This window comes from Peromyscus maniculatus, chromosome 14, assembly GCF_049852395.1.
Source record: "Peromyscus maniculatus bairdii isolate BWxNUB_F1_BW_parent chromosome 14, HU_Pman_BW_mat_3.1, whole genome shotgun sequence".
Lineage (NCBI taxonomy): Eukaryota > Metazoa > Chordata > Mammalia > Rodentia > Cricetidae > Peromyscus > Peromyscus maniculatus.
In genome coordinates, this window is record NC_134865.1 from 45492528 (window position 1) to 45507030 (window position 14503).

The 14503-nt window shown below is 42.1% G+C and overlaps 1 protein-coding gene across 5 annotated transcripts in view; it reads left to right on the forward strand.

The window, feature by feature from the left end:
• Positions 1-14130, forward strand: part of Slc38a6 (solute carrier family 38 member 6) — a 66781-nt gene extending 52651 nt beyond the window's left edge. For 4 of the 5 annotated variants that reach the window (XM_076550875.1, XM_006992730.4, XM_076550876.1 and 1 more), the window contains 8 exons: positions 2641-2706; positions 2940-2993; positions 5064-5143; positions 5446-5546; positions 10823-10947; positions 12065-12209; positions 12379-12470; positions 12759-14130. In XM_076550875.1, the coding sequence (XP_076406990.1) occupies positions 2641-2706; positions 2940-2993; positions 5064-5143; positions 5446-5546; positions 10823-10947; positions 12065-12209; positions 12379-12470; positions 12759-12860 (765 nt within the window). In that variant the 3' untranslated portion in view covers positions 12861-14130. The remainder of the gene's footprint in view (positions 1-2640; positions 2707-2939; positions 2994-5063; positions 5144-5445; positions 5547-10822; positions 10948-12064; positions 12210-12378; positions 12471-12758) is intronic. The other variant, XM_042260782.2, reaches the window with a different exon arrangement.
• The last annotated feature ends 373 nt before the right edge of the window (positions 14131-14503 follow it).

Here is a 14503-nt window from a genome sequence, read left to right on the forward strand (position 1 = left end):
AAGTATTTTCATTGTAAGGTAATTGTTGAAAAGCATCTATCTACATGGTTAGAAGGTAGCCTACATATACATAGGAATGTATGGTTCTTAAATGAGTGTCGATAGCACACTGAATTTTCTCCTCCTAGTTAATTAACAAGGCAAGCATTTCATAGGTAGAAGTAATTCAGTTTTCACAGTCAATAGCTTAACACAGGTGAAATGTATTGATACAATATGTCTATCATAGTTTTGGTTTCTGTCATAGGAGGTACTCTTTAATTCAATGCAGATTTCTGCTCCAGTAGTCATATGGAAATGATTCTCTTATAGTTATCGTGATGTTCTACAAATCATCTGCTTGGATTTCTACCTGTGAGAAGAGTTGAAATTTGGCCTACAATGAGACTATGAAGATTATGTTTTGTTTTGTTTTTTAATGCTGTCTTTTCTTGCCATATGTATTACAGATTCTGTTTCTAGTTTTTGTTTGTTTGTTTGGTTGGTTGGTTGGTTGGTTGTTTGGTTGGTTGGTTGGTTTTGGAGAGACAGGGTTTTGCTAGGTAACTCTGGCTGGCCATGAACTCACTGTGTAGACCAGGCTGGCGTACAGTTCACAGAAATCCATCTGCCCAGGCTCTGCCTCCTGAGGGCCAGAACTCAAGGTGTGCTCCGCCATGCTCAGCTAACTGACTCTGTAAACACGTGTGCCAGTGTGTTCATTGAATATCTTTAGAACATGTGTGTATAAGTCTATTACATTTATATTGTTTTATACAATCAATATAGAAAACATTTTCTTAATTAAACTCTTCAAGCATGTAGCTAAAGTGGCTCTACTAGCTGCTCTCCCAGATCCTGATTTTCATTTAGAAATTTAGCATAATTTTTCCCTTGAGCATCTAAATTTAAAAATAAATTTCAATTTTTATCAATGGCTCAAAGTGACGTAACAGATGCTTTTATCCTTTTTTTTTTAACTTACCTTTTTGGTCACTTTGAAGCAAGTCTCTGGAGTTGAGGGGAGGGAAGGGTTCCTGAGAGCTCTGTAAAGGGATTTGAAAGACGGAGGAGGAAGGGCCTTTTGGGCATTAAGTAGTTTTAGTGCTTCGGGTCATTTTTCTTGTCTGTCCATCCCCCAGAATTGCCTTCTTACCCTGTAACTCTCTCCTCTCTTGTTGATGGGTCTCGGGCCCCCTCCTCACCTCTCTGCATCTCCGGCCACCCCATCCCACCATGCTGGTCTGAAGCTGGGACGGCCGTTTGCACAGGAATTCCCTGTAATAAGGGAATTTATGTTAGCGTAAAATCCAGTTGCTAATAATTCTTTCTAGTAAATGAAATAGGTTCTATTGTATCTTGGAGAATTTTTGCAAGGATTTTGACTTGAGGCCTTCTAAAGTCACAGAGGACCAAGCAAGGAAGAGAGGGAAGAGCACTCATGTGGCGCTCAAGGCCTGGTGCTGAGCAGTGCTCAGAGGTGCTGTCCGAGGCCCCAGGAGGACACTGCGTTTGGAGTGTCATCAGCAGGGTACAAGAGAGACCAGGCGCTCTCCCCTAACCCACACGCTATCTCTTTAAAAAAAAAAAAAAATGAGATTCTTGGTTCTGGTTCTGTTCTTTTCTGTCGATGGTTAAGCTTGGTTTTATATGAAAACTTAACCTGGAAATGCCCAGTTTGTCCTTAGGCGCCCCACCACCCCCCCTTTGGGTGAGATTTTTAAATTAAGACTGACTTGGGTTCACTCATTAACTTAATCCTAAAAGTGTGTGTTTTCTTTAGATTTACCACTGTATAAAATTTTGATTGAATTTGTTAAAACCCAAACTAGATAAGTTCCAAACAGGAATAGTATTCACTTACTGCTCTCCTGCAAAGACAAATACTTTCTTTCTTCTCTCTGCCCCTTTGTGTGCTGGGATTTAGCCTGAAGCAAATATTTACAGAGTAATTATGTGCCTGCAACAGGGGCTACAAGGACAGTGTTGACATGGTGGCAACCATGGCTCTAGGAACGGGATGGTCACAGTTAGGAGTCAGTCCTGAAACCTGTTCGTTCTGGGAAACATCGTCCCTCTGGCTTTCTTTTGAGGTTTTTTTTTTTTTTTTTTTTTTTTTAATTTATTTTTGCCAGCTGGAGTTTTCATGTTCTAGCCAGCTCTCTCCACATTGACCAAAATACCACAAACCTGAAAAAGTGAAGAGGCCAAAGTAGGTATGCATCAGGCCACGTTCTGTGTTAAGTCCCAGCTCGTGCCTGCTGGCTAGTCTAGGCCTGTCTGCTGCGGACAGACCTAGTCATAGTCTGTGCCACTGTCATTGAAAACGTGCTTCCTTTTTGAGTTACACTTTTAAAAACAAACCAACAAACAAACAACAAAAAAACAGGGTACTGTTGGATTTTGGAAAATTGACCCAAGAGCACACTGAGTCTCTCATGAGCAAGATTCCTCACTGGTCAGACGTAAGGTATCCTATGCCCCCCTCTCCAGTGACCATGTTAAAGGGTGACCCCATTCTAGCTGGGGAAAATCGGAGCAGCAAGGATCCATCTATTAGCCTCCTGTTTGGCATTTTTTAAAATGTTGTCCTGGTTGAGATCAACTTGTGATGAATTTTACTACAGATCATCTGAGTGTCGGTTGTATTTACTTTTACAGATAGTAATTAAAAAATGGTCCATCCCTTGTCCTCTGACCTTAAATTGCATCGATGGAGTGTTCCAGGTGATAATTTTTAGGTTCTTTTGTTTTAACTTTTCAACCAAAAAAAAGAAATGGAAGATAAATGATTATGTTTCTAATTAATGAAAAAGTAATGGTTCCATTGCATTTTAGAACTTTTCTTTGAAGTGATTTGATGGGAAAGTGTAGTAGTAATAAATTCATCATATTTGTTGATGTATTCTGACTTTTAATAGCTGTTGGTTTCTCTTTTTCCCCTCATTGCTCTTAAACAGATTTCAAATGCTGCAGATGACTGTAAACCAAAGCTCTTTCATTTCTCCAAAGAGGTGTGTAACTTATTAACAGATACTTTGGGTTGATTTTTCACATTTCAAGTTTTAAGAGATTTGTGTAACAGGGTCTCTCAGGTCTTTATACCTGTAACTAATTAATTTTCATGAAAGTGCTAAGTATAGGATTGCCTACCAGAAGAATAATATTATTTAACACAGGGTGGCCCATTATGAAACAGCCACCTTTTTCTTTTCTTTCTTTTGGCATGCCTTTAAATGGAGCCTGTTTTAAATGGGCCTTTGCCTAAAAGAACAGATTTACCAAATGTCTGGTCTGGCCAGTAAGGTCCTCTGTGGATACGGTTTTCCTGTTGCGCTCTGGACTTGTAAAGCTAAATCGCCAATTACATCAAAAAACTCCTCCCCTGTGAGTAGGACTTGGGTCTCTAGCTAAACAGCCTCATCATTGGACCAGCAGTTGAGTACTGCCAATCCTCCTTGTGAACAGCATTCCAAGGGGAAATTTATGATGCTCAGAGCAGAGACCTGAAGACCAAGTTCCTTGACTGCTCTAAGAGAGCTGTAGGGTCCTGAGAATCCCTGAGAATTTGGAAGAGTCCCTGAGCATGAGCAGAGAAACAGGAACTGCCATTTGCATGGTCCCTGCTTTGTTCTAGTGGAAAAGCCAAGTCTTCCTGTTTCTGGGAGTCTCTTCCTTCTCCTCTTTGTATTTCTGCTGAAATGTTGTTTTATAGGTCCCAGACACTGGATTCCTCCACTCACTGCACTTTATTAGTGTAGAATGTTAACGTGGTTAGTCCTCTGTGCAGAACCTTCCTTTGTTTTTAACTAAGAAATGTCTCAAGCCTCACGAGGGAGGTTACCACATCTTTCACATGGTAAAGACCTCCACGGGCCTGAAAGATCTAGGTAGGGTAATTGACGCTGGGAAATTGAACAATATATGAACCAGAGAATCTGTGGTGTAAACTCTGGTTCCCCTAATGCAGCTTCAGAGGACACAACTTCCTAGGTACTATATCCCACAGTAGTTCTTCATCTGGAAGTTCTCTTGGTAAAGAGCCTAATGCTAGCTGAGGAGAAATATTTTTAGACCAGAAAAGAGAAATCATTACCATCCATTTGTTAAAGACAGCACTTTAATTTAGAGGGTAACTTTCTGGCTTGCTAGTTTTCTGTGGCTTTTGTTAAGTATTCTAATAATAATTTTTAAAGAAACTATAGGTATTACATGGGATCCCAAGGAGTTTTTCAGGTCTAGAATTAATGATCTTTGTGTTCATTAAAAAAGATCTTGGTTGAAGATTCTGGCAGTACAAAGATGTGGTTTCTATTTTTAGTACTTACTTGGATTGAGTAAGTAAAAGCAGATTTGGAAGCATCAAGCATGCTGCTTGAGGTAATGAGATGTTTTTAAATTGTGAATACCTTAAGAATGACTGGAAATTATAATAAAATGTCTTTAAATGTAGCTGTTTATATCTTATCTAAATTATTTTTATCTTACCCAAATAATATAGAAAGTGGTAATTGCAATAAAGCAACATGATACGAGAGGCCAGCCAGAAACTGTTCAGGTCAGACTAAGCAAGCCACCTAAGCCATCGTAAGCTACAGTGTTTGCTGGCATCTGTAGAGCACCCCCCCCCCCACCTCTCAAAAGTCTTATAAAGAGATCATTCATAAAGGATGAAATAAATTTGACCAAGGTTTTTGTTTGTTTGTTTGTTTTTTTAAGAACTTTATTGTTGGGCTGGCAAGGTGGCTCGGTTGTCTTGTTGGGCGCCTGCCTGCAAGCTTGTTGACCTGACCCTGCTCCCCAGAACTCACATGGTGGAAGGAAAATACTGACTCCCACAAGTTTTCCTCTGACCTCAGCAAGTGCTTAGTGAAATGGCTGTGTGGGCACACACACACACACACACACACACACACGCACGCACGCACGCACGCACGCACACACCCACGCACACGCACATACACACGCACAAGTTTTTTTTTTAAGTGTAATTAAAACAAACAAACAAAAAAAAGAATCAAGTGTGTTACCAAATAAAAATGGAGTAGCATTTAATAATTTTTTTCCTCTAAATTTTTTTTCAGAGTGTTTATGCCATACCAACCATGGCTTTTTCATTTCTCTGCCATACCTCAATATTGCCCATATACTGTGAGCTTCAAAGGTACTGTAGAACGCTGGGAATGTGCATTTCTCTCTGGGGCTTTCGGATTGAATAGCATTCTCATTTATGAATCCTTCTCTGTTGTCCTGAATTCTAAGTGTTAGTTAAAAAAACAAGGCAGTCGCCAGCTAATTCCGTCCTCGTTGGTAATGTTGTCAGTGACGCCATCTTTGTCTGTGAGTGTCCACTTGTGAATTCTAATGTGTAGTCATTGATGAACTCACGGTTGTCTGAAGAGTCCTGACTGGCCTGCGAGAGGCTTGTTTCTTCAGATATCAATTCCTACCGTGTTTGTGTTTCAGCCCCTCAAAGAAAAGGATGCAGAACGTAAGCAATACAGCAATTGCTCTGAGCTTCCTGGTTTACTTGGTATCTGCGCTCTTTGGATACCTCACTTTTTATGGTGAGTAGATTCTTAACCAGCGGTAATGAGGGAAGCGCAGATGACCTCACACCTGCCTGTGGTCTTTCTTCCTACCTCTCCCTTGTCAGTTTATCTGTCAGGTCACATGTCAGCACTGTGGTGGCTTTGTGAGCTCCTTTTTCTGACAAAGGTGAGTCAGGCCTGAGAGTAATGACCTCATGGGAAAGTTTTTCCTCTCTTTAGAATGGTATGTATATGTGTGTCCGAGTGTGAGTTTGTGCGTGTGAATGGATTACCTGTGGAGGCCAGAAGAGGGCATCAGGTCCCCAGAAGGTGGAATTACCTCGGAAGCAAGTGGCTGTGACCCACCCAACTTGAGTGTCCAACTCCTCTTCTCTGTGAGAGCACTACGTGTTCTTAACAGCTAAGCCATCTCTAGCCCTTCAAGTTTTTCTTAGATTTTTACGTAGATTTTCAAGTATATTGATGTCTCTATAAAATAATGATTTGGGTCTTTTAAATTTGTGTATTCAGAGCCAGGCATGGTGATGCCACACATGTAATCTCAGCACTCAGGAGACAGAGGCAGGTGGATCTCTATGAGTTCGAGGACAGCCAGGTCTACGTAGTGAGTTCTAGGACAGCCAGAGCTATATAGTCTTGAAAAAAGCGAGGGGAAATTACATATTCAGTATGTTAGGCTCCAGATGGTAAACTTAGAGGTTAGGAAAGTAAACCATCTCAATAGTTACACAAAGCAGCTCCAGAAGGCAAAAGCTAGTACAGTGCACTCAGCCGTTGGCCGGCCCTGTCTTCCGACTTCGCTTATACAGCATGCGCTTAAGTGCATTCCTCCCCATGCTGCCCCGGGGCCTGTCTCTTCAAGTTTCTTAAAGACACTTGTAAAATTATAAAGCATAAGCAAAATTCTCTTTTATTTATTTTGGAAACGTTTCCTGCATAGTTTGTTGGGTTTTTTTTTTTCTTCTTTGAACAAGCATGTCAAGAACAAAATCAAAGTCTAGAGCAAGAAAGAATGAGCAAAATTCACAAACAATCACATCCTAGCACATGCCACTCAAGCCCAATTTTGAATGTATTCTTCAGCTTAGAAGTGTTTTTATAGTAACTGCAAGTGAATGGCTGTTACTACTTGGGGATGCTTAGCTGTTGGTGACCTGCTTGATGGCTTTGTGCACTTTTCAAGGTTGGGACTTCTGCGGTCACCAGCTGTGGACCCTTATTTATACTTATCTCCCGGTTTCCGCAAGTGCCAAGTCTTTAGACAGTGTTTTCTTATACCACTATCTTTCCTAGGCCCTTTGAGAAGAATACTGGTTTTGAAACCCAGCAAGTCTGGGTCATATAACTAGCTGTCATTCCCTAACTAGCTCTGTGACCCTGAGGAGAGCCTCTACCATGGAGCATCTTCAGCTCCTAATCTATAGTATGAGCCTAACTGCAGAGGGCTATGGTGAGGCAGAAGTGAGTTCTATCTAAAACCCTGCTGTAGTATTTGGCACGTAATAGTCCTTCTCAACCCAGGCCTGTTTATAGCTGTGTATCGCTGTGTATACTGTCACCCTAACTGTTGTAACTGTCTCTGTTTTAGGGGTCCTCTTTCAGCATCATGCTTCTAATTACTCTTACACATCTGTTGTGTGTGTGTACAGGTCCCTGTGTGTGCATGTGAGAGTGGCCGTTAGAGGACAGCCTCGGGGGTCATTCATCAGGAGCCTTCCACCTTGTCATTTTGAGACAGGGTCTGACACTTGGCCGGGAATTTACAAGTAGGCTTTTGGGCAAGCTGCAGGGAGGGTCGCCACTGTCCCTGCCTCCCCAGCACTGGGGTTAGCAGCACATTCCACCACACCCAGATGATTTTTTTTTTAAAAAACATGGATTCTGAGGATTGAACTCAGGTCCTCGTAGCAGCAGGGCAACCATTTCTACAGCCAAGCCCTCTCCCCAGCCCCTCTTCTGAGTGACGGCTTTTCAGTGGGTGCCCTCTCACCTCGGGGTTCCCAGTGTGTGTCCTAGACAGGGATTTGCCGTAGTCCAGCTGTGGGTGTGCCTGTACCGTGGCCCCCCTCCACAGCACCTGGGCACCCAAATGTTGTGTCCTGCAGGAATGCACAGCTGATAGGGTCCCGCGGCGGTAGGCTGTCCACAGATGGGTGGGGACGCCCTCCCAAAGGTAGAGGACAGGCAGAACAGTCTGTTCCTCGCGATAGTTCTTCTTTTTCATTGTTAATCAGAATCAAGAAATGTCTTCTGCTGTGGCTTTCAAGTAGTCTAGTCAGAGCTGTCTAATAACAAGAAATTGTTAGTTTGGTAGGCCTAGCCTAAAGGTCAAGCTTATATAATTCATCTTTCCAGGTTAGAAGTTCACCCTAGAGAGGTAAAGTGGACTGCCATGGATTTAAGGCAGCTTTCTGCCTGCAAGCCAGTATTCTTGGTGCTACCTAATGAAAATCTTCCTCGGTGTCTTAAGCAGGCAGCCATGTGACGCCAGCGGTACAAATGACTTGCAAAAAAAAAAAAAAAGCGGTTCTTTCTAGAATTTATGAAGCTTTCTCTGAGTCCAAATGAGTGTGTTATAATTGTTCCTTATACATGTTAAGGCTCAATTAAGAATATGAGGGGGGGGTTGTGGGAGGGTGTCTCAGAAGGCTTTCCCCCTGGGAAAGTAGGATTTCTAGTAAATGTAGTTCTTAATACTTGTGGAGCTGATTGGAATCTTTATCCAGGACTCTCAAAGCTTAGTTAATATCGAACTTGTGTCAGATTAAAGGGTCTATAAGTATCAACCTACATGAATAATATTGGTTCTAATCACAGATGTTACAGAGGACAGTGTCCCTCTGGTGAGCCAGGCCGGTGCCCAAACACGGGGTAGCCGGCCATTTTAATGTCTGTGAGGCCGTTAAACAGGGAGTGTTAACAGCTCATTTTATGATTCAGAAAATGGAAATAAAATAGTTTGCCATATTTCTCCAAAGACTCCTAAGTATCTCACAGATTTGGAAATAGAATCCAGATTTCTTGGCCCTTCCCAGTCCTCATACCTAGTCCCATCTCTCCATTCTGTAATTTTCGTCTGTAGCACTGTAGACGATTTTATTTCTCTGCTGTGCCCATGACTAGCCTAGCTCAGAGTCTCATTACTTTAGTGATTATAACAGTAGCTTTTTGTTTCTTTGTTTCTTTGTTTCTGGTGTTTTCCTTCCACTCTGCACTTGGGTGTAGTTCGAGTCACAGTACACTCCTCTTTCTGTCTTAGTCACGTTCCTCACTGCTGCACCACAACACCTGAGGTCCAAAGCAGCCTGAGGGAGGGAGGGAGGGTCTGTTGTGGCTCCCAGATCATCATGGCCGGGAAGGCACAGTGGCGGAAGAATCAGGAGTAGTGAAGTCTTGTCCAGCTTACTTTCTCCTTTTATATAGTCCAGGATCCTGGCCCACGGGATGGTGCCATCCACTACTGAGTCTTCCCACCTCAACTAACCTAATCAAGATAAACACACACACACACACACACACACACACACACACACACACACACACACACACCAGAGGTCTGTCTCCTGGGCGATTCTAGATCTCATCAAATTGACAATTGAAATTATCCAATTCCTAGATGCTTGTACTTTTGGCTTGTCAGATTTCATCTAAACCCGGTGCAGGGCTGTCTTGCTGAGTCTTCTCCAGCTCACTCACTCACTCACTCACTGTCCTCTTGCCCTCCTGCTCACGATGCCTCCACTGTGGTGCTGACTGGAGCATTCACTTCCTCAAGCACAAGTGCCCTTTGCTACCGCAGGCTTCTGCTGGTTCTGCTTCTCCGTTCTAGAAAGTCTGTTCCACGTCTTTGAATGTCAGCACACATGGCAGCTCATTCCGTGAATTCAGTAACTGTTGAGGTCCATGAATTATTGTCATCTGGAGACAGGAAGTTACAGCAGGTAGTGGGATTTGAATGCGCATTGTCGTCTCAGTTTAGAATTACCGTAGCGCTTTGTTTAAGCCTCCTTCTGCCGCTTAGATTTATTCACCTTGTATAAACTTTCCGGTGCATCTTTACGGGGTCCTCTTATCTCTTAAGACCCAGAAAAACAGGCATATTTGCTTTTTGTATTTCCTCTAATTTTTGTATTTCTAAAATTTGATTTTTATATTTAGGTCCAAACTGGTCTTTGTCCATAGGTCCTGAGGTGTGGTGTGAACACCCTTGTTCTTCCTCAGGTGACCTGGGTGAGGGAAACTACCAGGCAGAAAGCAGGGGCGGCATCTCTCAGTCCTGTCTCTCTCTGTCCTGACTAAACAAGCCATTTTCTTAACGCTTCATTTTCTTTTATGCAAGATGAAAATGGACAAAGCTGATAATATGCACACTGTGCAGACTATAGAATTGACCCTGAAAGTATAGTCTTACACAAAGCGCTGTGAAATTTGAGAAAATGCTGGTATAGCGGGAAAGCTATCACGAAAGTGTGGGGTGCCCTGCTCTGCCCCCCTGATATGTGTTCTTAGGCAAACTGGCTGGTATTTGTGAGCCTTCCTATCTCATATTGCCATGGTGACCAAATTCAGCAGTACACGTCAACATTTTACAAACACTTTCCGTAAAATTATGGAAACTTCTAAGGAGTTTTGCTTTCGTTTGTATTTTGTTTTATTTTATTGTTTTTATGACTGGGCCTCACTGGCTTGGAACTTGCTAGGTAGACCAGGCTAGCCTCAGACTCACCGAGATCCATCTGCCTCTGCCTCCCCATTGTTTTGATAAAAGCCTTGCACCACCACACATGGTTAGGGAGATACTTTTAAATACAATTTTTTGTATTTAAAATTAAATTGTGGACATTCTGTGTGTCCTGGTTTAACGTTTCTTAAAGAACACAAGAGTGGACATGGACTGACAAGATGTTCCAGCAGGTAGAAGCACCTGCCACCAAGCCCAATGACCTAAGTGTGAGTCTCAGGACTCACGTGGTACAAGGAGAGAGCCAACGCCTGCAAGCTGCCCTCTGAGCTCCACGTGTGTACAATGGTATTGGCACACCCAAATAAGTCAATGAGTGTTATACGTTTTAGAAAGAAGTGTACATCTCAAGAAAATATTAAATATCTTGGTATTTCAGAGCAGAGAGAAAAGGGCCAGAAATGAATTTCAGAACGGGATCCAAGCCTGGTATGATCCAATAAACCAACAGAAATATCAAGAATTTTGCTATTATTGATATAGTGGCACATAGTTTTCTAATGCGCCCCTGATTGCTGCTGCTGTTGTTATTGTTTTAATTTACTTACAGACAAAGTGGAGTCAGAGTTGCTACAAGGTTATAGTAAATACTTGCCACATGATGTTGTTGTCATGGCTGTGAAGTTATGCATACTGTTCGCTGTGCTTTTGACAGTTCCTCTAATCCACTTCCCTGTAAGTATGCCCAAAGGTTCTGTTGCTTAGTGTCGTGACTCCCTAATATGGCAACACTAATTCTTTGCAGACCAGACCCTTTGAATCACATCTAGTCTTGTGTATCTTATTCATTTGTCAAGTAATTGATCCAAGACCTCATACTAGCATATGGTCCCATGAAAGCACAAAAATAACAGTCCACCTCGAAGCTAATTTGTGCTTTCTGAGATTTGGTTTAGCTTTACCTCTCCCTTGGTTTTGTTTCTAATTTAGAGACTATGGTTTTAAGGGGCTTTTTTTTTGGGGGGGGAGGTCGTTCTGTATTCTGTTTTCAAAAGAATGTGCACAAAGAAGAGACAGTCGAGTCAGCAGAAAGGAGCCCCTCCTGGTTTGTTACAGGTTGCTTCCCATGGGGAGTTCATGCTTAGGCTTTGAACTTGCTCTAGGATTCAAGAGGCGGACAGATTGCCATCTGTATCCAGTCGCTACACATAAGAATCCTAAAAATTTCTGTGAAAATGAAAACAAGGGCAGTGGGTGGAAATGCTTCTGCCTGGGTGTCTTGAACTCACGTGAGTTCCTAAAATCCAGGACCTTCCAGAATGCTTGCCCCTCCCTGTGAGGCTGCAGGACCAGGGGTCCGACCAAGGCCAGATAAACTTGTGCGCTGTGGTTGCCAGTGACCTGCCCTGGCAATGGGAGATGTGGGAACTGTTTTCTTGTATTTACATGCCATGGAACAGATAACAGAAATAAAACAGAAAATGGCATTTCTTTACCATACCATGGTTTATTTTTTTCCGCCTGAAAGTTTGTTTGTCTGTTGAATTTAATGAAAATTGTTCTTTGTGATTTCATAACACAGTGTTATTGCTTGTAATTTTTTTAAATTACAGAACCTTAAAAAATTGCCTATGAAACTTTTGTGTGGAATTTAAGCAAAATAATTTTTATGAAGCTCACCCAGAAAGGTTTATGTGTGTAAAAACACTGCATAATGATAGTTTATGCTGTGTCTGGGGAATAGAAATGATTTAGGGTAAAAATATTATGGTTACTATACATGTGTTTCTCTAAGCAAATGCCATGCCTTTGATCCTTCCCTTTGCCTGAATCTCTTTTTTCTGCTCTACAGGCCAGAAAAGCTTTAATGATGCTACTTTTCTCAAATTTTCCATTTTCATGGATCCGGCATTCTCTGACCACATTAGCACTCAACATTATCATTGTTTTACTTGCAATATATGTTCCTGACATTAGGAATATGTTTGGTGTAGTTGGTAAGTTTCCATTAAAAAAGAAATCATGCACTAAAAGGAGCCGGGGAGGGCGTCGTAGTGGTAGAGCTCTTGGATTTGATTCCCAGCTCCACGGAAAGAAAGGGGCAATGAAGTCGTTGCTCTCACAGCGGATCCAGTGATGTCTTATTTTCTCCTCTCTTCCTTGTAGGTGCCAGCACATCAACGTGCTTGATTTTTGTGTTCCCAGGGCTGTTTTACATGAAACTTAGCAGAGAGGATTTTCTCTGGAAAAAGCTTGGGGTAGGTTGTTCCCAGCTGTTTCCTTTAAGCCTTCTGTCTTAAGAAATAGCTTGTCATTTCATTACTGTTTATGTCTAAGTCAATATGTATCTTCATATATGAAGTACATTTTGGAGTCGGGTGTGATGGTCATGCCTGTATTCCCAGCTCGTAGGGGGGTGAAGGAGGAGGATTGCTGAGTGTTTGAGGCTAGCCTGAGCTACAGAGTGAGACCCTGTATTCTGATACTGCGTGGAAGTCCACCTCAGAGGACCGAGGCTCACACTCACGGTCTGCTTTTCTCCACAGGCCTTGCTCCTGCTCACTACCGGCGCCTTGGTCGGGAGCTTCAGTTTAGCACTCATCATTTTTGACTGGGTCAACAATGAAAAAAAATTTTTTCTATTATAAAGAATAACTTACCTCTGTAAGCAAGAAGGAATCATTCTGGAAGGCATTGGATATGAAAGTCACACTCAGGAAAATTATTACCAGAAAAGCAAGACAGAGCAGCAGGAATTTAGTCAATTTATTTTGAACCAAAAATTAGAAATATTCAAAATGTTGTTCTTAAATATGTTGAGTCACTCTTTTTTGTGGGAATTTTATTTTATTTTGTTTTTGAGACAGGATCTCACTGTATTGACGAGGCTGGCCTTGAACTCATAGCATCTGCCTGCTGCCACTTTACAAGTACTGGCGTTAAAAGTGTGCGCCAGCATCCTGGCACATGCCTGCCATCATCCTGGCACATACCTGCCATTTGTGACTTTTAAAAAAAATAAATAGCTTTTATTTTTTTAGAGTAGTTTTATGTTTCCAGATATATTGAGTAAATGAACTAAGGGATTCCATTTGACTCCCTACAAGGGTAGTCTAACCTCAAGCGTTCCCTGATATGAATGCCTTGTGGCAGTATAGCATGTTATACCCAGGAATGATAAAGGTCTGAGTGAGGGTTTGTTCTTGGCCACCACTGATCTTTTTACAAGAATGCCGTGATTGGGATCATGTAGGACTGTAGCACGAATCTTAAATGGTCTTATTAATAAAATCAAACTTGGAGCCAGGTACTGGGGTGAATGCTGGAAGATCAGAGAAGCAGAACAAACCACAGCCACCTCACCTTGCCAGTTCGTCAGCTGATCCTGTTTCCTCAGACTGGAAGCCTCTGTGTCCTTACATCCAAATGGATCTCAGCTGAACTGTTGCTCAAAAGTCTAAAAGCTTAACCAGCTAGTTTCTGGTCCCCACACCTTATATACCTTTCTGCTTCCTGCCATCACTTCCTGAGATTAAAGGCGTGAGTCACCACGCCTGGCTGTTTCCAGTGTGGCTTTGAACTCACAGAGATCTGGATGGATCTCTGCCTCCAGAAGGCTAGGATTAAAGGTGTGTGTGCCACCATTTTCTGGCCTCTATGTCTGTCTAGTGGCTGTTCTGTTCTCTGACCCCAGATAAATTTATTAGGGTGCACGATATATTTTGGGGAACATAATACCACCACATAGGACCCTGTGGCATTTTCAGACTGACTTTGATGTAATAGCTCATTTCCTTTTAATATTGAATAATATCCCATTATAGGGTTGTATCAAGGTTGTTGAAACACTCACCTCATGGAAGACCTTCCTACTGCTTCCAAGTTTTGCCAACTATCAATAAAGGTGCTAAAAATGTTTGTGTGCAGTTTTTACATGATCATGTTTTCATTTGGGGAGGGCGGGTTAAATACCAAGGAGCACGTGCTTGTTTAGTTTTATAAGAAACTGCCAAGCTCTTCCCAAGCTGCTGTAACATTTTTGTATTATTGTCAGCAATGAGTGAGCGTTCTATAATCCCATATCCTCACCAGCATTTGGTGTTAGTAGTGTAGTGCGCTGAGTTCTCGACAACTGAGTGTTGTCGAGAACAACTGTTTTGAGATTCCCTAATGGAATGATAGGGACATCGCACATGCTTCTGTGACCAGCCGCTGCCTATTTTCTTAGATGAGTGGCTAATTCTTTTGCCCATTTTTAAGTTGGGTTGTTTGCTTATTATTTAGTTTTACA